Source organism: Sander lucioperca, chromosome 17 (genome assembly GCF_008315115.2).
Source record: "Sander lucioperca isolate FBNREF2018 chromosome 17, SLUC_FBN_1.2, whole genome shotgun sequence".
NCBI classification, from domain to species: domain Eukaryota; kingdom Metazoa; phylum Chordata; class Actinopteri; order Perciformes; family Percidae; genus Sander; species Sander lucioperca.
Window position 1 is genome coordinate 4936194 of NC_050189.1, and position 20836 is coordinate 4957029.

General features: G+C 38.2%; 5 protein-coding genes across 11 annotated transcripts; 2 read left to right on the top strand and 3 right to left on the bottom strand.

The window, feature by feature from the left end:
* Window positions 1–687: 687 nt before the first annotated feature.
* On the bottom strand, window positions 688–5707 carry LOC116043275 (ubiquitin carboxyl-terminal hydrolase 47-like). Of its 4 annotated transcripts, XM_035993478.1 has the most exons (14): window positions 5539–5685; window positions 5382–5450; window positions 5192–5297; window positions 4969–5090; window positions 4605–4675; window positions 4395–4517; window positions 4036–4131; window positions 3768–3899; window positions 3553–3681; window positions 3419–3456; window positions 2895–2935; window positions 2530–2801; window positions 2154–2493; window positions 688–2012 (listed from the first exon to the last, which is right to left on the bottom strand). In XM_035993478.1, the coding sequence occupies exons 2-14, from the start codon at window positions 5434–5436 to the stop codon at window positions 1294–1296; spliced, it is 2244 nt and encodes a 747-aa protein (XP_035849371.1). In that variant the 5' UTR covers window positions 5437–5450; window positions 5539–5685; the 3' UTR covers window positions 688–1293. The 4 variants fall into 4 exon arrangements, with proteins under 4 accessions (XP_035849371.1, XP_035849370.1, XP_035849372.1 ...); XM_035993477.1 differs by having other exon boundaries at window positions 2154–2801; window positions 5539–5684; XM_035993480.1 differs by having other exon boundaries at window positions 1706–2045; window positions 2197–2801; window positions 5539–5686.
* Window positions 5708–6327: 620 nt separating this feature from the next.
* zgc:194655 (uncharacterized protein LOC794380 homolog) lies at window positions 6328–7481 on the bottom strand. Its single transcript, XM_035993487.1, has 2 exons — window positions 7247–7481; window positions 6328–6605 (listed from the first exon to the last, which is right to left on the bottom strand). Exons 1-2 carry the CDS (start codon window positions 7389–7391, stop codon window positions 6472–6474), a joined length of 279 nt encoding a protein of 92 aa, XP_035849380.1. The 5' UTR covers window positions 7392–7481; the 3' UTR covers window positions 6328–6471.
* A 1606-nt stretch (window positions 7482–9087) lies between these two features.
* On the top strand, window positions 9088–10977 carry si:ch211-212k18.15 (putative E3 ubiquitin-protein ligase ARI6). Its single transcript, XM_031289847.2, has 4 exons — window positions 9088–9344; window positions 9544–9644; window positions 9897–10070; window positions 10262–10977. Exons 1-4 carry the CDS (start codon window positions 9263–9265, stop codon window positions 10715–10717), a joined length of 813 nt encoding a protein of 270 aa, XP_031145707.1. The 5' UTR covers window positions 9088–9262; the 3' UTR covers window positions 10718–10977.
* Window positions 10978–11653: 676 nt separating this feature from the next.
* Window positions 11654–17355, bottom strand: LOC118493504 (ubiquitin carboxyl-terminal hydrolase 47-like). 4 transcript variants are annotated; one of them, XM_035993486.1, is made up of 12 exons: window positions 17149–17253; window positions 15763–15895; window positions 15571–15667; window positions 15070–15185; window positions 14883–14953; window positions 13748–13873; window positions 13554–13649; window positions 13150–13278; window positions 12932–13060; window positions 12751–12826; window positions 12140–12600; window positions 11654–11779 (listed from the first exon to the last, which is right to left on the bottom strand). In XM_035993486.1, the coding sequence occupies exons 2-12, from the start codon at window positions 15818–15820 to the stop codon at window positions 11747–11749; spliced, it is 1392 nt and encodes a 463-aa protein (XP_035849379.1). In that variant the 5' UTR covers window positions 15821–15895; window positions 17149–17253; the 3' UTR covers window positions 11654–11746. The 4 variants fall into 4 exon arrangements, with proteins under 4 accessions (XP_035849379.1, XP_035849377.1, XP_035849376.1 ...); XM_035993484.1 differs by lacking the exon at window positions 17149–17253 and adding an exon at window positions 17256–17355 and having other exon boundaries at window positions 11654–12600; XM_035993483.1 differs by having other exon boundaries at window positions 11654–12600; window positions 17149–17255.
* A 117-nt stretch (window positions 17356–17472) lies between these two features.
* Window positions 17473–20442, top strand: LOC116043276 (uncharacterized protein DDB_G0292642-like). Its single transcript, XM_031289845.1, has 4 exons — window positions 17473–17562; window positions 19185–19389; window positions 19647–19817; window positions 19955–20442. The coding sequence occupies exons 2-4, from the start codon at window positions 19195–19197 to the stop codon at window positions 20408–20410; spliced, it is 822 nt and encodes a 273-aa protein (XP_031145705.1). The 5' UTR covers window positions 17473–17562; window positions 19185–19194; the 3' UTR covers window positions 20411–20442.
* The last annotated feature ends 394 nt before the right edge of the window (window positions 20443–20836 follow it).

The window sequence follows — 20836 nt, forward strand, 5'->3', positions numbered from 1 at the left end:
TTATTAGTGAGAGGAAGTATGACTGATGTCTCAGAGATTGGCATGGTCAAAACAAGACTGTGCCCCCTAAAGCAACAATGTTGTTGAGACAACTAACATTCAACTGTTCATAAAATGAGACAATATTGACATATTATCCAATGCAACTAAATGCATATTTATCGTACTTCTTTCTTGTAAAGTTACTATAATTATTTTTGTCTGTGCTGCACACACATTTACTGCATGTCTGTCCATAAGAGATCCCTCTGCTGTTGTCCTCTATAAAGTTTATTCCCTATTTTCCAAAATATTTTGTCTTTTGTGATTTCTGAAACTTGAACCTTGATTTCTCTGACTCTTTTACATTATAACAAGCAATGGATCATTGAAAGGGTAATCTCCACTGCAATCATACCCTGTGACTTTCAACAAAAACAGAGCGTGTCCAAGCATGTTTTTCATTTACTCTTTTTTATTTTACATATATTTATTTATTTATATTTTTTAGTCCTACGAATAAAAGAAATGACCACAATTGGTTGGTTCAAAGTGATAAACATAAAATGTAAAGCATCCATGATATTAGTCAGTGGGCATTGCAGCAATAGTTTACAAGTGTAGTGTGCAATAGCCCTAATTATACTAAAATAATTTAGGCTACTTAACAGTAGAATAAGAGAACACAGTAAGACATAAAGTCAAACAAAGATTTACATTTGAATTTTATTTGTCTAAAATCATATTATATATTCAGTGCAATCTATTTACATATTTCTTAACAAATTAACAAAAATAAATAAAGGATAAATGTAATAGGTCAATACATTTCTTCAATTGAGAAGAGCAACAATAGACAAAAAAAATGTCGGATCATTCAGTCTGTAAAGTGATTTCAAATCAACTTAACATAAATATGATCTTGTTTTTCCTTTACATGTCAATTTCCATTGCGTTACTTTTTATTACAGACTGATGTAATTAGCACTTTAATCTAAAACAACCCCCTCTCTCATTATTAAACCTTTTAGTTTAGCTGCTCTTTACACAGAGACAATCCTGTGGCAAACAGGAAGTGATGCATTTTACATGATCCAAAACCAGCAAAGGAGATCTTTTAAACAGACTGAGCCACACTGAACTCAAAAACAAAATTATTACAGTACTGTCCATATTGCCTGAATGCCAATTGCTAAGTATCAATATGCATCAACAAAAAACTAAAACAAACATGTTACTTGTTGATCACCACAATAACAAGCAGTCTGGTAAAATAACAACTTGTGTTATCCTGGACAAAGTATGCATTTTGTCTTAATCTGACTCTGAAGTCTGGTCTCCAATTCTCCGGCTTTTGAAAAAAAAAGGAAGACAACCAGTAGTTTTTGTGCCTTTCTTTTTTTCCTTTGTGCTTTGCTCGTAAGGTGAAAAGCGATGCTTCCATTTTCTTTTTTTCGTTGCATGTTTTATTCCTTTGTTTCTGCGTGTTGGTTGCTTTAGTGCAGGTGAGTCATTTAGTTTTAAATTGTGAACACTCTCTGACAAAGTGACCTTTGCATCTGTTTTTGTATCAGATTTTCTTTTGCCATTTCCATCATTATATTCTACCCAACTCTTCATGCCATCTTGTGAGGTCCCAGCTAAAGTTTCTATTCTTATGTTCTTAATCTCACAGCTTCTTTGTACACCATCCTTAAATTCTTCCTCAATTATCATCCCATCATATGTTTTTGATTGCTTTGAACCACATCTTCCTTTAATTGCTCCTTCATTATATCCAGTTCTAGCTTTTGGTTGAGTGTCCCCCTGTCTGCTGCTTGCTACCAATTCTGGTTGTCTAAGAGAAGAGTCCTCTCTTCTTTGGAAATGTCCATTATCTCCTTTCTTTTCCTGCTTTTTCGCTGCGCCATCATCGTTTTGGGTTGTACGTGTAACCCACTCTGATCTGTTCTGTCTAACATCATTGTTCTGATCCTCTATACCAGAGTGCTGTAGTCTCTCTGATGTTCCTTTCCTTTCTGCATGTTTATGATCTCTTCTCTTTTGTTCCTTTCCCTTAACATCCCTCTTCTCCTCTTTTGGTTGCTTATGATAAAACCTACTACTAATTTCTCGTCTGGACATGTGATCATTGTGAGCCATGTTCTGTCTACTATCACCCACTCTTCTATTACCTTGAATCTCATCATAGCAGAGGTCATATTTTGTCAAAAGCCTTGCGCTTCCTGATTCCATCCCGGTTTCATCAGCTCCAGTTTGTCTTTCCTTGTCGACCCTAACATCTATTTCCATCTTGTCATTATCTCCCTGTTTGTCAAAACTAACAGGTTTAAGGTTAGAATCCTGATCAGCAACAGTCTCTTCAAGTTGAGTTTCTCCCTTTACTGCCTGGTCATTAGCCTCTGCATTTCCTCTCATGTCCTCATCATCCATCACTGTTTCCCCCTCATCTCTTGGTCTTTCTGCATGAGCACCTTGAGGACAATAACTCAAGTCATTCCTTTCCTCATTACACTCCTGATGATTGTATGGTATACTGGGCCTGGCATTAACGTCCGGATCCTCTACACAGAGGTCAGATGATACCTCCAATTCTCTAGACCCCTCTAGAACACTGACTAAGTCTTTAATTCCTGTTTCTTCATTTCTGTCGATGGAAACAGCTACTGTTGTGTTATTACCCGCCTCTGCTGCCTTCTCATATTCCTCTCTCTTTGCAGCATCTTGACCATGATCATAGATATCACAGGTAGATGGCAAGAAGCCTCCAGGAGTAGTAGGCACCTCTCTGATTTCTTGAGAACAGTTATCATCAGGATCCACTGGGAAATAGGAATAAAATAAATTCAGGCAAAGTACCAAACAATTTGAACACTGCGCATCAGTATGAATAATGAACATGTCTGCCATCTTACCTTTCTTTTTCCTATAAAAAAGAAGATAAGCGCTGCTGGATCTGGTGAGAGAAATGTGCAAAAGAAAGAAGGCTTAGTCATTTTCAAAAACAGAAAAAGATTTATCTTGTGTTTTATACAGGGGCTTTCTGTTGTGCATACTGACATGCATGCATATGTAGGTATAATGATTATTTTAAGGTGTTATTTTCAGCAGACAACATAAATACAAAGAAGGGTGCTTTGATGCATGCACGTCTGTATGCATGTATGAGTCTATGTGGATACATCCATAGATATTGGGACTGTGAGATACACATATAGTATATGTATTTTATTGTTTTCTCACCTATCAGTGAAGGTGGTGGGGTAGGAGATTGGGTTGGGGAATAGGTAATAGAAACAATCTGCAGTTGTGATAACAGCATGATGTAATATAGTATTTTAAACATGCCTATGTGTTATATTCAAGCAAACTGAAAACTCAATTTAAAAGTAATCTCAAAACATGTATGGTGGGGATGAAAGGAAGGACTTAAACTTACTTCTTAAAGGCATCCTGCTGGAATGGCTGGTTATCAAGCTGTTGGTGAAAAGAACAACCAAACCAAATGACATGATGCATCAGTTGTTTGCACTGTAATATGTACAACACTGAAGTTAAAGCGATCAGTCTTACCAATGTTACCGTAGCATCGTTGAAGTTATACCATCTATTATCCTCCTGGGACTTGATTGTTGCAGTGTAATGTCCACTTCTGAGATCTCCAAAATGCTCCACGACTGCATAAAGTTCATATGCCTGATTCTGATCACCAAAGGAAAACATGACAGACATTGTGATCAGGAATGAAAATAAAATGTGTCATGAAAGACAAATAAAATCTACTGTACCTCTGGTATCTGTAGGGTGTGGGGTACATCCACAGTGCGGTTGATTTTGACGTATGTCATGTAACGGTAGTCAAACTCAAACCTCTTCAGCAGCAGCATCAAAACCTCTGGATGATGCTTTATTACACATTTCTGAATGAAACACACAGAGGTCCCTCACATGTATTATCATGTTGGTACAATGCCCTTATAACATTGTGAACTCCTTATATTGTCACTACACAATTACAGAGCATACAAATCAGCAACATGTTTTCTTATTACTCACAATAGTTGCATCAGATTTGGCATCACACTTGTCACAGTACATCTGGTTTTCTCCGCTGAAATCTGATGCTCTGAAATACTCCTCAATGCCATTCACCTGATAAAAAGCACTCATGTTATTTTCGTCTACAGTAAAGTGTAAAATATATAAATATAAATTATTAAATAAAATAAAATAAAAATGTGATCAAACAAAAAAGTAAAGTGTTCATAAATTTCTTCTCAAGGAGTTTTGATACATCACAAGTATTCCTAATAATGGTGTTTCACTCAACTGATGAGATCTCTGACCAAAATACTAGTGCATAAATATATTTAGTTTACTAGGTATCTCCTGGCAACAGAAAAACGGTTTCTTACTACACTACAGTGTTCACTGTAATCCACCAATGCAAGAGAAAGATGCCAAAATGCCCCATCTGTGTCAGTCTCAGTACGACATGCGGAACATATGGTCTTGTGTGTCAACAGTCCGTGAAAGATCTGAAAGCACAGAAATACAGAGACTGGTAAGCAAGTTTTTTTTTTTAAGAAACCCAATTCCTTGGATGTTGATAATGTCTTCTTTACCTGCGATGCGTCAGGACTGGTCAGACCTAAAATCTTCTCATAGTACTCAGCAGCATCACGCTGTTCATACACTGGGGGGGGGGTGTTGGGAGCAGAAATCAATGTGTATTTCTTCAACAAAGTAAGGGATACACTTATCATACTGACTTTTGGTCAACTCACATTTATGAAGATAATAACTCAGAATTATTAAATATATATTCTCTATGAGTGAGGCCTAAATGACTGTATGTTAATACTTTTAGTGCACAGGATGCATATATTATTTTCAGATACTACACCATGCTTAAGTTAACGTAAACAGGTAACATTTTCAAAATAGTTTGTTTATGTTTGTTTTGTATTAACACATACTGTAGCCTACCTTTGTTGATGCCCAGCTTCTTTGTGATTGTATAGGTATATGCCGTATGTTCTTTTAAGTCATTAAACAAGGATGTGAGATGAGGATCGATACATTCAGTGCCAGGATGTTCACAGGTGTGCCTACATAAGTTAAGACATAGTGGACATGAGAAATACAAAAGTGCAATATATCAATATATTTTAAATGCATTATATGTCATGAAGTTAGACCTGTAACGAACCTTTCCACAGCCTCTATGAAGTCTTTGGTCATGAAAAGCACCTGCAGCACACTGTTTATGTAACATGTTGCTCCTTGGTTTACCAAGCCATGGTACCTATTGGCTGCTGGGAGGAGATTGTTAATAAGGCATGTAAATTATATACCATTACTGTGGATTATAAACCAGCCTAACAGCACGTATACCTTACCTGGAGAGGGCATCATTTTGTAGATTAACTGAACACTATTTTCCAACCAATTCATCTTTTGACTTTCAGCTGCAAATGAGTTGACAATCAGTTGTTGACAACAAATCAATCGCACTTGTTTTGGAAACGAATAAATGCAGAAAACATATGAGCCTACCTTCAGTTGTAAGAATCTCACTTTCAAGACATTCCTGGAGAAGTTTTTCTCGCTGTTTATTGTCGACGCACGCGAACAGTGTCTCTAGCTCCTGTAAAATACAACCCTCTCTACTTTCTCTTTCACTTGTCACAAAACTACAGGGTTGCTGCATTCAGGGTGTGTCGGACATATAACTAAGGTGGCTAGATGACTGCAAGGAAATTAAATTGCGCAAATGGCTCTGTACCATGGACTGCTCTGTACTGATCTGGTTGTAAAATAAATCACAAGCTTCCAAAAAACTTCTTCTCTTTCTTCTCTCGCTGCTTAACAGGACATAAATGCAGCATATGCAGATGCAAATGTATCTTATAGGGTGTGAAATGTCCTCTTTGTGGATGATTTATGTGATGTAAGCATATACCGTATTCAGTTTCATATCCAAAGCTTAAGAGCTATTTGCATATTACTAAACCCCTATAAGCACACTACATCTAGAGTGTATTTTAATGTGTAATTAATGTATCCATAAGGAAAGATTTGGAGCATTGGCTAATGTAATATTATTCAACTTAATGTGATTTAAAATTAAACTGATTAGACAGTTTAAAGAAAAGATTTTACACAAGGGGTAATTTCTGTTTCTTATTTGGCTGTAGACTGATAGAGCCCTTACAGGGACCATGGTGGACCCTGTTAATCACATGAGGCTCTCTGTCTGTATTTGATGCCCTGTTGGTGTGGCTTCAGTCCAGTGTAGGCTTTAATGTATAGGTAATATCTTCACACTAAATAATGAAGCAAATACAAGGCATTAGGCAGAACTTTATTTGTACAACAGCAACAGCTTAAAACATGGGAATATCAAATGAGTATTGCATAAAACAGCATATACAGTAGCCTAAAGCTTTAAAATGTGTAAAAAGCAGCAGGAGGAGATAGTCGTCTCTGTCAAGCTGTCAACCCTCCAGGAACCTTCATCACCATTTGGATGACAGACAGGTGCTGGATTCCAAATCCAGTCAGCAGCTCGGAGTTTCCATCCAGCATCTTGTCTGTGAAGATCAGCCGCAGAGCCTCCTCTCCTACACACACACACACACACACACACACACACACACACACACACACACACACACACACACACACACACACAGTCCTGGGTTACTTCGCTGGGTTCGAATCCGACCTGCTGCCCTTTGCTGCGTGTCATCCCCCATCTCTCTCCCCCTTTTATATCTATCCACTGTCCAATAAAGGGAAAAGCCCCAAAAAAATTATCTTAAAAAAAAGGAATATTACATTAGGCCGACATAAAACATTTGACAGTCAAATTATGCTTGATCAATCAATTATGCAGCATCCAGTAATTAATAATGATAAGTTTTACTTTTACACTACATTTTACTGTCAATCTTATTTAATCTTTAACTTAGCCTAAGTAAAATGTTAAATTCAGGACTTGTAGGCTACTTGTAATAGATCTGTTATTGCCTCCCCTAACAATCAGGGACCTTCCCCCACTGCAAACTATCAAATCTGCTTTAAAGGATAAAGTTCAAAATAATACAGGGACTATTCAGCTGACAAATACCAACCCGGTACACAACACGAAAACAAAAATCCAAAGGCTCTAATAGTCAGCTCCTTCGTCGGCTAAAAATAACTTGACTGGCTAGCTTTTAAGCATGTCAGGTAGCTGCAAGTTTAGTAATGGCTGTCTTACCTGCGGTCTCGGGGAGCCTCTCTGCTATCTTCTCCTTCAGCTGCAGCACTGTCATGCTCTTAAACTGCTCATCTGTGTTGCACAGGTCGATCATCATCTTCTCCCCCCTCAGTCCGTGCACCACGACCTGGTAGATCTTCCCCATGTTTGTGCTGTTGGGTGCGAGTTGCTAATGCTGCTGCTTTCGGCTGTGCCGCTGAGAATTCAGATAGGGCGTTGTTTACTGCCAATTATCTGACGTAAGAGTGGGACTGAGGATACTTTCACTTTCGTCTTAAAGTTATTATTAAGTTATTATTATTATTATTATTATTATTATTATTATTATTTACTCTGTGCCAGGTGTTTTTTGGAACACACATGCAGGTGTGTTGGTAGGTTGTTTACATGCCTTTTCAACCCATCATTAGTAGGTTAGTCCACAGTTCTGTGGACATATCTTAGGTCTGGCAAAGCGAGACTAGTCTTCCTGACCGCATCCATTCCTGCCATGAATTAAAAAACCTCACCCCTTACACATTTTGGACAGCTGAAGTGATTGTTCACTAGTCTGCATCATAATGTAACATAGTACACTGACCAGCCTAGCCTAGCCTAAAACAACAATCAAAGTGTGAATGGGCTGAATGCTAGCTGGAAATCCCCTGACATTCCAGCAGTGTTTGGCATCTGACCAAAAAGTAGGCCTACTGTTTAACTGTTTACCAGCTGTTCCACATTCTGGTTGTCTTACTGTAGCAGAAGCTGCTTATTAATTAATTGGACACAATTTGAGGTCTAAACATGTATATTAACATAGTAATCACATTTTTATTATTATTATTATTATTATTATTATTATTATTATTATTATTATTATTAATATAGAACTATCATTGCGAAATCGTTGGGGTTGTATATGCAACTTCAAAACAATACAATAACAGAAATAAAGGTAGGCCTATTTCTCACAAATAAGGCCATAAATCAAGGCTGTAGGGCAGTGGTGTAGTCCAGGGTATACGCTGGTATACGGCGTATACCTACTTATTTTTCAGTCAGCATTGCGTATACCCACTTCTAAATCCCCCCTGATGCGCACCATTCAGTAATATCTGTGAGCCAGATTGCCCATTTTTTCCTCAAGGATAGTGAAGCCATGACCCACCCTCCTCTGCCTCTAATTGGCTGGTACTCGCTGCTTTCACTGATTAGATTGGTTAACTTTAGGCATGAGGACTGATGAGCCAATCAGAGGCAGAGTAGGGCGGGTCATGCCGAGGAAAATATCGCTAATACCTCAGGTGCCAGTGAAAAAAAACAAAAAAAAACCTCAGGTGCCGGTGCCACTTGACTACGATAACGTCAGCAGACCAAACAACAGCTGAAGAAATAACACAAGCGGCGGTGTGCCACCCCAGTTGATGGAAGACATAATTCTGAGGTAAGTTTTAAGGTGGTTTCCAAATGAATCATTATTTTAAACTACTGGCAAATTGCCAGTGGCAATATGACTGCACATTTAGAGGAGAAGAGATAACTACATTTTACATTCATCCAGGCTGCTTGTGTGACCAGTAGTAACTACAAACTGCTCCTAATCAAGTCATGATCATTTTATAATAGTGAGCAAGTAGAAATGACAGATTTTTGGGTAAACTAAATCATAGTCTTACATGTCACTGTTTCTAAAACAGGGCTTTTTTCTGGACTACTTTATAAAAAAAAAAAAAAAAAAAAAAAAAAAGTGAAAACTGAGAGTATACCCACTTCTCCAGGGACCACTACACCACTGCTGTAGGGTATTGATTATGCTTAAAAGTAAAAGAAAAAATATTAACATCAATATAGACGGGGAATCCAGCAGCCACCCTGGATTCACGTGACTTCTTGTTAGTGCTGGGGAAAACCGAAAGTTAAAATTAAAAAAAATCTTGGTGGTGTCAGTGAAGGTGACACGGCAGCCAGTTCATTTGCCAGAGTGTAGACGGAGAAGACATTTGTCGACGGAGCACAGAGGAGCTGATCTAAAACAAAATGACTACAGAGGAGAAAAGATACGACCCCAAAGACACGACTCTGAAGTTTGTCAACAGACCAGATGATCTGGATCCACTACGTAAGCACAAAATAATCATGTTTGTTTTTTATAATTACCGTACTGAGGTGCGTGCATTGGTTACCCTAATTAAGTCTATATTAAGGAATTGCATGCATTAAATCACACTTTGTTGGTAACAACAGTTGTGTCTATGTCGGATGTGCAGTGACTGTGATGCTGAGTTAAAAATGTCTGCTCTTGTTGTTGTGCGCCTCAGCCCCAGAGGAGGGAGACAAGAATCTCCGAGCAGAGATGTCCTGCGGTCATGCTGTCACCCCAGAGTCTCTCACTGGGTGGTGTCGCAGCCTGCTGGATCAGGTAGGCCTACTTTCCACCGCCAATTAAAATATAGTCCATTTTGACAACTTATTCAACTACCATGTTTTATTTTGGAAACATTTTACCTTCAAATTAGCAATGGCACACTGCCTACATCATTTTCATGTAAAAGCTTTTTTGTTTCATTCTTGCCAATTAAGAGACAGTGTTTAAGTTCTTAGTGTGTAAGTGTTAATCTCTCGGCTGTATCTTCAACTGGCAATATAACATAAGCTATCCTTATAATTTCAGGGCCAGTACAAATTTAAGTGCCCTGCTTTAAAGGACGGCACCCTGCAGAAGTGTGATACAGAGTGGTCTTACCAAGAGGTGCGCAGGCTGGCAGTGCTGACAGCTGAAGAGATGCAGTACTTTGAAGAGAACATCGCCCGCCTTGCTGCCACAGAATACTGTGACTTCAAAACAGTGAGTGTCCCTGTTATCCCCACCTTCCAGAAAGTACAGACTGGTTCAATCATGAGTTCAGCACATTTTTTTGTATGTAGGCCTACTACATCACAACAATCATGTAGATAACATACTTAAAGGACTAAAGGAATAGTTTGTAACATTGTTGAACTATTTCCTTTAATGTGTCTCTCATCCCTTTCCAACAGTGTCCTGGTTGCAAAACCTGTGTGGAAAGAGAAGACCAGAGTAACCTCAGCGTGCAGTGCACAGTCTGCACAGCAGACAAGGGGAAAGTTTACCAGTTCTGCTGGCAATGTTTCAAGGTGTGGAAAGGTGCAGCTCCACGCTCTGACCGCTGCGACAACGACGGCTGCATCAACCACGACCTCGAGCTGCTCAAGAACTGTAAGACCACCGCCCTCCCTCAGGTGGAGGGGGTCGACGCATGTCCCTCCATCCGGGCCTGTCCCACCTGTGGTCAGAGAGTGGAGCATGACAAAACGGGCTGTAAGAACATAATCTGTCCTCGCTGTCAGGTCGAGTTCTGCTTCGTGTGCCTGAAACTCACTCCAGAGTGCCTGAAGACGAGCTCTTACTTCATCCCCTGCAGTGATGGTGTGGCTCCCAGACAAACCTCCATACCTGTGTGGCGCAGAAACTAAGAGTTTGCACACATTCACTACTCTTGATGTAGCTTACTGCCTTCTTCTGTCACACTGTTCTGTTGTTTTAATGTTCTATTTTAAGATTGTCTTTGCAACTGAAGCCATTTGTTCATTCCATAGTGAGCATTAAAATATCTGCTGCATATTATCATAATGTTGTATAATGCATTGCTTGTAACGTTGCCACTGAAGGTGTTGACTGTTCATAGTACATCATTAATAACTGCATCACTTAATAAAGTTTCTCTTCACATTAATGCAGAATGTCTATTTAATGTCTAACAAGCACATTTGTTAATACATTTACTGCATATTACCTGTATTGACCTAAAGACAGTCTTTTTACAGGTCGATCATCTTGAACTCCCCCTTGGCCCGTGCACAAAGACCAAAAGTACTTTCACTTTCATCCTTTAAAAATAAAAGAAACATACACCAACCTTTCATTTGTCAACTTTTGCTCTAAAATGACTATTGAACTGTGACTTTACATCAAAGCATTGTGATGTATAGTATGCTGTTGTATAATTACTGTATAAACTACATGTAATGTAACTCAGTAACCAGTAATTTACTGGACATTTACTTGAAATGATAAATAAATAATTAATAAAGTTTCCCTTTAAATAATGCAGGATGTATAAACTTTACTTACTTACATACTTACTATGTCTATTTGATGTCTAACAGCTGCATGTGTGTAAATATATTTACAATATTTTGGAAAAGCAGCTAAATATTAACATTTACCCACATGCAGAATAAAATTCCATAGCTTAAAATTGGTCAGTTTTTGCCCATGTAGGTATAGAAAAGTGAAAATATGTACACCTCTCTGACCTTTCATGCGGAACAACATTTGCAGAGGCCCAGGAGGAGTCCAGCTGATCCCAAAATAACACTGAACAATTACACTGATGATGACATATTAATACTGGATAAGTGGTTTAATATCTAACAAAGTAACTTACATACATGATGACACATTTTTAACTTTTCTTTAGGTATTGCTGAGTCTGATATTCATTACTTCCATGGCTCTCTTTTTGTGTTGTCCCTGCTCTTTACAGTCTTTTTTCTCTCTCTAGGACTTGCAGTTTGTCCTAACTTTTTCACAGTTAGTTTGGTCTCCGGTTTGCAGCTGCTGTCTGCAGTTACAGCATGGTGCATTCTCTCCTCGTCTCTCTTTGAACTGTTTGGTTTTCTGCATAGGTTTGGTAGATAGTTATACCCTGTTGGTGCTTTAATTTTAAACTGGCCTTGCAAGTGTCCTGTCAAGTATGGAACTAAAGAAGAAGAGTAGCCATTGGAGGAAACATGAAATGAATTCACATCAGAATCACACATTTTTGCATACACACCAACGCCTCTTTCCTGGATAGTCTCATTCCCTTTCAGTCTTTTATTTGGGGATGAATGGTTTTGCTCTAACATGCGGCCTAACTGGTGTGTTGTGGGATTCCCTCTGGTGTTCAGATTCTGCATGTGCTCCTCTGAGTTTGTATCAAGCTGCTGTCTGATTGGCTCATGACTTTTTGGTCCTCCATCTTTTTTTAGCTTTGCAAAATCTGACCTTTTTCTTTGCAAACTGATTCCATCTGCTCCAGTGTCTGTATAAAGAAAACTCTCTTTATGTTTTTCCAGTTCCCCAGAAAGGTTGGTAGGTTTCTTCCAAACCGTATCAGTGCAGTTCTTCAATATATTGTCATTCAAGTGCTTAATCTTTCCGCCTCCGTTGCAGCTTTCATCTTTCATTTGATGATGAGGAACGAGAGCATCTCCTCTCTCTGCCTCATCATGTCTTACTTCAGCCTCAACATCTGAATGTAGACAGAGAGCCTCCTGGTCACCTTCATCAGTTTTTTCAGGATCTTTGCTCACTTTGAAGAGAAAAAGGGAGGTTAACGATATAAAAAAAAAAAAGAAGAAGAAAAACCAGCGGAAATGTTGAGACTTACACGTTTCATCATCTTAGCCTTAAGGCCAAAGCCAACAAATCAACAAGTGAATGCTGTACATTTTAAACTTACCCTTCTTGTACATGAGGAGGTAAGCTGTATAAGACCTTATATACTTGTCTCCAGCCCCAAACAGTGGTTGTTTGACCTGTAGAATAGAAAATAATATCACAGTGAATGTTAAACTTCATGTTGTTAAACTGCGGGAGGATTTGTGAAACTGGACTGCTTATAGAAAAATGTGCCTCCTTACCCTGTTAACAATGTCGTCATTGAAGTGATACCACATGTGAGTTTCAAAAGATTTGATATGTGCAGTATAATGGCCTCCAGTTAGATTACCAAAGTGGTTAACTATAGCGTAGAGGTCGTATTTGCAATTCTGAAGAGAGGGAAATAAAACAAAGTCACCACATTTAAAAATGTTCAAACAATTTGGTGCAAAAATAGGTATATACTGTAGAAACACACCTTTATGTGTAAAGTTTGGGGGACGTCCACATTGCAGTGAAGCTTGACGTAACACCTGCACTTGTAGTCAAAGCTGAATCTCTTCAGCAGGAGGGTCAGAATCTCTGGATTGTGTGTTATCTCACATCCCTAGAACACATCGTGAAAACAACCGCATCGACTAAAGACACAAAGTCACCCATCATACTTAAGACTAAATCAAGGTTAGCTGTAACACTGTTCATAGCTTTACAGGCGCAGTGGAAATGAATGAAAATGTATTAGACGTTACAGGGTTATATATTTATTGGGATTTAGATCATCTTTGTATATACATTATCATCTACAGTAGACTTATGAGAAGTGATATACAAGTTTTAATGCAAGACTATAAAAAGGTAAACTTAATTCATATGAACACTCACAAAGTCTGCATTTCGCTTTTTATTGCACCGGTTGCAGAACATCTTGTTGTCACCGCAGACTTTTTCTCCTTTGAAGAATGCTTTTAACCCATCCTCCTGTAAACATAGTATATTTCATTACCCTGCATGTATCTTTTCTTATGTATTTTTTAAAAACACACAACTCTTATTCCTGTTAAAGGAAAGCATAGTACCACGCTGTAGGTTTGACAGAGCAAATCTTCCACCACAAGTGGCAGAAACCAAAAAGAGCTCCTGGAATCGTTCCTCTCTTTGCACTTGAGGCATTCGGTCTTGTGATTCAGCTCTCCCTTGAATATCTAGACATAAAGATACATCAGAGGTTCAATACGTCTGTTCAGACTGGTAGTTAGAGTCTGATAAAGGACTGTGTTTTTTTAGTATCAAATACTCTCCTCTTAGACTTTAACACTCAAACCAGTCCTGTAGCATAATCCACATCTCTAATCTTTTGATCCTTATTAGAGGTGGAATGTAACTACATTTACTCCAGTACTGTACTTGTGTACAAATTATGTTTTATTTTATAAGGTATCTGAACTCCACAATGTTTGGTAATTTTTCACTTTTTTCTTACAGTTTACAAGCCAAACAATTAATTAGGGCTGCACGATATGAGGAAAATATGCGATATGCGATAATATTGTTGAATATTACGATAATACTTATATTATAATAAACAGATATTAATAAAGTGTACTCAGTTCTGCTGCTTTCAATATTCTGCTAAAATACAACAAATTGCTTGTTGAATTTAAAACAAATGAATAGAAATCATGTTCAACATTTTCTTATTGAAAATACAACAATGAATTGAATATGAAAGTTACATTTTAAAGTGCAGTTATCTACTGATATTCTCTTTCAACTAACACAAAAAATCTCTAGGTGTCTTTTGCGATATGTTGCAGCCTTTCGTGATGTGTTTATTGCACCAATCGATATCACGATGACGATAAAAAATACAATATATTGTGCAGCCCTACAATTAATGAATTGATCATTAAGATAACAAGCAGATTAATCCATAATGAAAATAATAATTAGTTGCAGCCCTATATGAAATTGTTAAAAAAACAATTAGCTGCACTGAACAAACTAAAAGAGTAAAATGCTGCTATAACATTAATAGAAGAGTATTAATGTTCTAATGATACACTATATATAGTATTTATCATTAGATATACAAATCCCATGCTACACTATCCTATCTAAATGTAGTGATTTCTAACAAACAGAGTGTAAATTGTAATTTCCCCACTGGGGATCAATAAGCAGTATAAATAAATTATTATAAATTATCCCTACCTTGGCTGCCTCCGGACTGGTCCAACACAGGATCCTCTCAAAATACTCAGCAGCATCACGTTGCTCATATACTGAAAGAAGGAGTGAGGACAAAATGTCATTATAACATATATTCAGCCTCTCTGCAGGATATCAACACACAACCTACAACTACAGCAGCAGTGTGATGTCTCAAATCTAAACTTACCGTTCGTGATCCCCAGTTTGTTTATGACGTCATGCGTTTTGGCCATACTTCTCTGCAGATCAGCAAAAAGTCTTTCCAGCTGTGGGTCGATGGTTGTTGAATCTTTACTGCAGCATCTGTGGCACAGTGAGAAGAATATCTGACTTTACTAAACTTGGAACCAATAAAGCACATTTCATATCCTATCTTAAGAGTTTTTTTTTCCAATGAACCAGTCTTAAAGGAATAGCTTGAAATGTGCTTGGAAAATATGCTACACTAAATTGTAGCATATTAACTAAATTGTCTTTATGCTAAGAAGCTGCTGGCTTCATATTTACCATACAAACATTAGAGTGATATCGATCTCTTCACGTAACTCTCAGCGAGAAAGCATTCCAAAATGTCAAACTATTCCTTTAATATACTGAAAAGAGCTTAAGAAACCATTTTGTCCGTTTTCATTTGAGCTGACCTGTCTAAAAATATAAAGACAACCATAATAAAGATGAAGTTACCAACCGTTTCACAGCCTCCCGGAAGTCCTCGGTCATGAAAAGCACCTGAAGCACGCTGTTCAAATAGCATGTCAGACCTGGACTGTTCAGGCCATAGTAATCTAAAGACATAACGGACACATAACTGCCACATTATCATAAAAGTCAGAAACATATGAAGCAGCATTCTTCAGTAGTCTCAGTTCATGTCACTTACCTGAGATAGTGAAGCTGTCTAGTTTCTCTCTGAACATTTCCACTAGGTCATAATTCATACTGATATCTTTTCAGTGAGAGTTTTGACATTTTTAGATGTTTGAAGGTTTTTTTTTCAGATGTATGGATTCAGCCTGTTGGAGCAGATAGATAGTACAGCAGAAGTTAAGAGACAGCAAGCAGGGACAAACTGTAAGGCTGCAATTTGGTATTTTTATGTGAACACACACTGCTTATAAACTAGACAGGTAGAACATGCAATCATAAACAACAAAAGAACAATGTTAAAAACAGCCAGAGGACAGGACTTACACATACTTTGATACTGTTTTGTTAGCTAATGTAGCTAATAATGATGGTAGAGGGGCATTTTATTTAATTAAACTCTATAAGGCTGGATGGCTAAGAAAAATATACTTCTCATGTAGAAATAGTTAATCAATTTAAAAATACTAGGAATATTGTGATAGCACCACTTAATTTTGATTAAGATAACATTCCCCCCATCTGCAGGTGGTTAATTTGACTGTTAAATAGAAACAGCAACACGGTCTTAAAGTCTAATGAAATATCACCTACCTTGACACAGTGGTGGAAATTAATAAGTAGCCTACATTTACTTGAGTAAGTACATCATTTGAGGTACTTACACTGGAATATTATCAATTTTTGCCACTACTCTATTACATTTTAGAGGGAAATATTGCACTTTTACTCCAGTAGGCCTATATTTATCTGACAGCTGTAGTTACTGGTTACTTGTCAGATTCAGATTTTAAATGTGCAGTAGCATATAAATGTTACATTAGCTCCACATCAACTAGATATAACAATAAACAAGCTTCTTACACAAAAATGTGTGATGATAATAACTCAATAATACATCAAGCAGGGGCCAATTTGCTGCATAACAAGTACTTTTGCTTTTCATACTTTAAGTATCTCTGTTATAAGATGATCTGTGTGTGTTGTAAAGCACTTTTGATCATCTGTGTTTTGTGTAAAGTGTTGTATAACTATAGTTGAGTTCAGTTTGTACTTCTACTTTAAATTAGAAATGCAGGACTTTTACTTGTCATGGAGTATTTTTAAACTGTGGCATTGCTACTTTCACTTCAGGTAAATATCTCAATAGCCTACTTCTTTCACCACTGCTTAAAACTTAATAATTCTAATATATATTAGCACAACATACAAAAATCACAACATGACAGCAGATCGAGCTCAGTTCATTAAACACAGGGAGCCAGTGAATGCAGCTGTTGTGTTTGGGTGTTATGGAAACCCATGCAGCCTCTCAATCCTCCATTACCCCGCGCCTGCAAAATACATTTTAAAAATGACAAAAGTAAGCTACAATAAGATAAGAAGAAAAAAATAAACTCACTAAGTTGTAGCCACACCTACACTCTAGCTAACTGATCAGGTCCGGTTACACACGGTGACTTTTTGTTTAGTATATGGGAGGGTAAAACACGAGAATAGCCTACTCACCCTGTCTGATTATCCGACGCACTCCTGCAGTCTTCTTTCACTTTCGATACCAGCGAGAGGTTGGAGGAGGAAGATAGAGAGAGGAACACATAAAGCCCGACACTCACAGCTGAAATTACATACAGACCCCGAGTGTTGAATTTGATCAGAAACATCCTCCAGAGTTGCCTAATTTCAGCTGTGGTTGTTGTTTCCGGTTGAGCACAAGAATAAAAGGAAAGTCCTAAAGATTACCTAGAGACAAATTGTGTAAACCCGTGTTATTTGTACGCTTTTGAGTGAGACTGGGTTGAATTGTGACTCCAAGGTAAGACATAGCCTAACTTCCTCTTATAAACTTACTTAAATATACTGTTAATATGAGCCAGTTTAATTGGTTTCTTCTCCTAAATCAAAATTAGATATTTGATTGTGTCTTTTTCTTGGTTAAGAGTCTTTGTCAATCTCTTCATTATGTCTTTAATAGGGTAGAAATAGGCGGTGTGCAAAATAAACGTGTTTTGAGTAGCATTTACTTAGGTAAATAGAAGTAGCCTAAATTAAATTGTTAACTCGTTTAACAAGGTGTTTTTAGAACAGTGTTTTTTTTCTGCAAGCCTATCTAGTAAACATTAAGCCGCTGGAAATTCCCTGAGTGCCCGCTCAGTGACTTGGATTTATGTTTTTATATCAGCTCAGTCACGCTGATGGATTATGTTCTTAACCGAAATGTTTGTCTTGTCAACAGTAGGATATTTCTCGGAACCTACCTTTAGTTTAAAGGTTTTCAACCTATTAATAACAGGCTATATTAGGATAACTCAGTCAGGAGTTACGCTGCGTTGACAGTCAGCGCGGACAGCAGTGTGTCCGAGCTGCTGACAGATAGAAACATGTCGGGAATAAATGTTTAGGCTTGCTACACGTAAATACCATTGCATTTTATCAGCCGTGGAAAGTAACTATATGGCACTTCAATACAACTAAGGTAGGCCTACTTTTATTTGAGTAGGCTATTTTAATTTTCTCCTACTGGCATATTGTACGTTTTACTTCTCTATGTTTATAACTTCAGTTAGCCTACTTTGCATATTCATATTAATTATACAAACTATTACGAATAATCTATGATGTATGGATAAAGAGGAGACTTTATTGATCCGGTGGTGAAATTCACAAGCTACCTGCCAAGTGCCAAGACAAACTTCCGGTGTTATTTTGGTGAAAGTAACTAAAAAATTCAAAAGTGGCGTAAAGCATTACAATTCAGAGACAGTAATGTTGTAATACAACTAATGACGCTCAAATGACAGTAACTAGTAATCTATAATGTAGCCTATTACATTTTGGAAGTAGCCTAACATGCCCAACACTGAAATCCGAATACCTCCAGAACAATTACGAGTTTTATTTTCGATTTTAAAGTATTCCAGTGATGGCTGTCACTCACGAGTAGCCTACATTACAAACAGGAACTGCTAATAGCTAATTCGGCATACTTTAAATGTCGCCAATTTTCCTAAATGTAAGTAAATATAAGCTTAAAACGGGGATCAGGTTGTAGCCCATGTGCAGCTACTGACTATATGGCAATTTCATACTTATTGTTTACATCTGTCAAAGTCCCCAAATTACCGAAACTGTAGTTCCAAAATGTAAAGCATGATTATGCCTCAAATTGAATACAAAGAACAATATTATTACAAAATCCATTAATAGAAACATTTCATGTTACACTATATTTTTGGCAATGTTAAGGTTCAGAATGTCCCATCCATAGATATATATTATATCTATGGTCCCATTGACCTGGTTCTTATATTAAAACTGATGAAACCCCATGTCTCAGATTGTAATGATAGTCATAACATTAAGTCTGTTAACTGGGATACAGTGTACATTTATATCACATTTGTCTGAAATCATAGTGCCAAACTTTTTTCTACATAGGAGAATCAAAATGAGCATTCGGGGACAGGAACAGGTGGAGAAGAAGTACAACCCTCTAGATAGCACCCTGAAGATTGTCAAGAGGAAGGACGACTTGGATCCCATGTGTGATGATGATGATGACTGTCTCAGAGCAGAGATGTCCTGCGGCCACGCTGTCACTCCGGACTCTCTCACACTATGGTGTCGCAGCCAGCTGGATGAGGTATCTCGTGTCATTAAAACACAATTTCTTTGTAGGTCTATAATGCAATATATATTTATTAGCCTAAAGTAGACCAGTATTGGGAGCCCCGCGGTGTTGCTCATAATGCTTAATTTTTTTTATTGCTGGTATTCCTTTCCTCCCCTCTTTTTTTCCTCTCTCCACAGAACTGAGAGAAAAGTAGTTTTGCAGAAACCCAACAGTGAATCTCTCTGTTTTCTGTAACCTAAACATCCTCTCCTCTTTGTTACTTTAAGGGTAATTACAAATTCAGATGCCCTGCAGTGGTGGAGGGGACCACACAGTGTAATAAACTGTGGTCGTACCAAGAGGTGCGCAGACTGGCCGACTTGTCTGTCGAGGAAATGCAGCATTTTGAAGAGACCATGGCTCGCCTGGCTGCTGCACAATACTGTGAAATTCAGCCAGTAAGTGGACAGTGGTTTTGTAGTCATTTCGAATGCTAAATATTTTTTATTCAGATATTTCAAACTAAATCAAGTGCACTGATTTTCAAATATCGTGTGGACTTTCCAATATTTCCCTGTGCTGTTTTCCACTTAAGTGCCCAAAGTGCAAAACGAGTGTGGAGAGGAAGAATCTGTCCAACCTGTGTGTGCGGTGCCCCATATGCACAGCTGATCAGAAGAAGACCTACCAGTTCTGCTGGCAGTGTCAGAGGCAGTGGAAAGGTCCAGGCCCTCGGTCTGACCGCTGCGACAACGATGGCTGCATCAACCACGACCTCGAGCTCCTCAAGAACTGCAAGACCACCGCCCTCCCTCAGGTGGAGGGGGTCGACGCATGTCCCTCCATCCGGGCCTGTCCCACCTGTGGTCAGAGAGTGGAGCATGACAAAACGGGCTGTAAGAACATAATCTGTCCTCGCTGTCAGGTCGAGTTCTGCTTCGTGTGCCTGAAACTCACTCCAGAGTGCCTGAAGACGAGCTCTTACTTCATCCCCTGCAGTGATGGTGTGGCTCCCAGACAAACCTCCATACCTGTGTGGCGCAGAAACTAAGAGTTTGCACACATTCACTACTCATGATGTAGCTAATGATTAGTTAGTTAAATTCGTTACCCTTCTGAAAAAGGGTAACTAATCATTCGTTACCCTTCTGAAAAAGGGTAACTACCCTTTCAAAAACAGTAACTACCTATTTTTTTGTGTACCTTATTGTAAAGTGTTACCGTTCATTCCATAGTGAGCATTAAAATATCTGCTGCATATTCTCATAATGTTGTAGAATGCATTGCTTGTAATGTTGCCACTGAATGTGTTGACTGTTCATAGTACATCATTAATAACTGCATCACTTAAAGGTCCCATGGCATGAAAATTTCCCCAGTGGCTAGAAATGGTGATAGGTGTAAACCGAGCCCTGGGTGGCATGCTCTGTCTTTGAGAAAATGAAAGCTCAGATGGGCCAATCTGGAATCTTGCTCC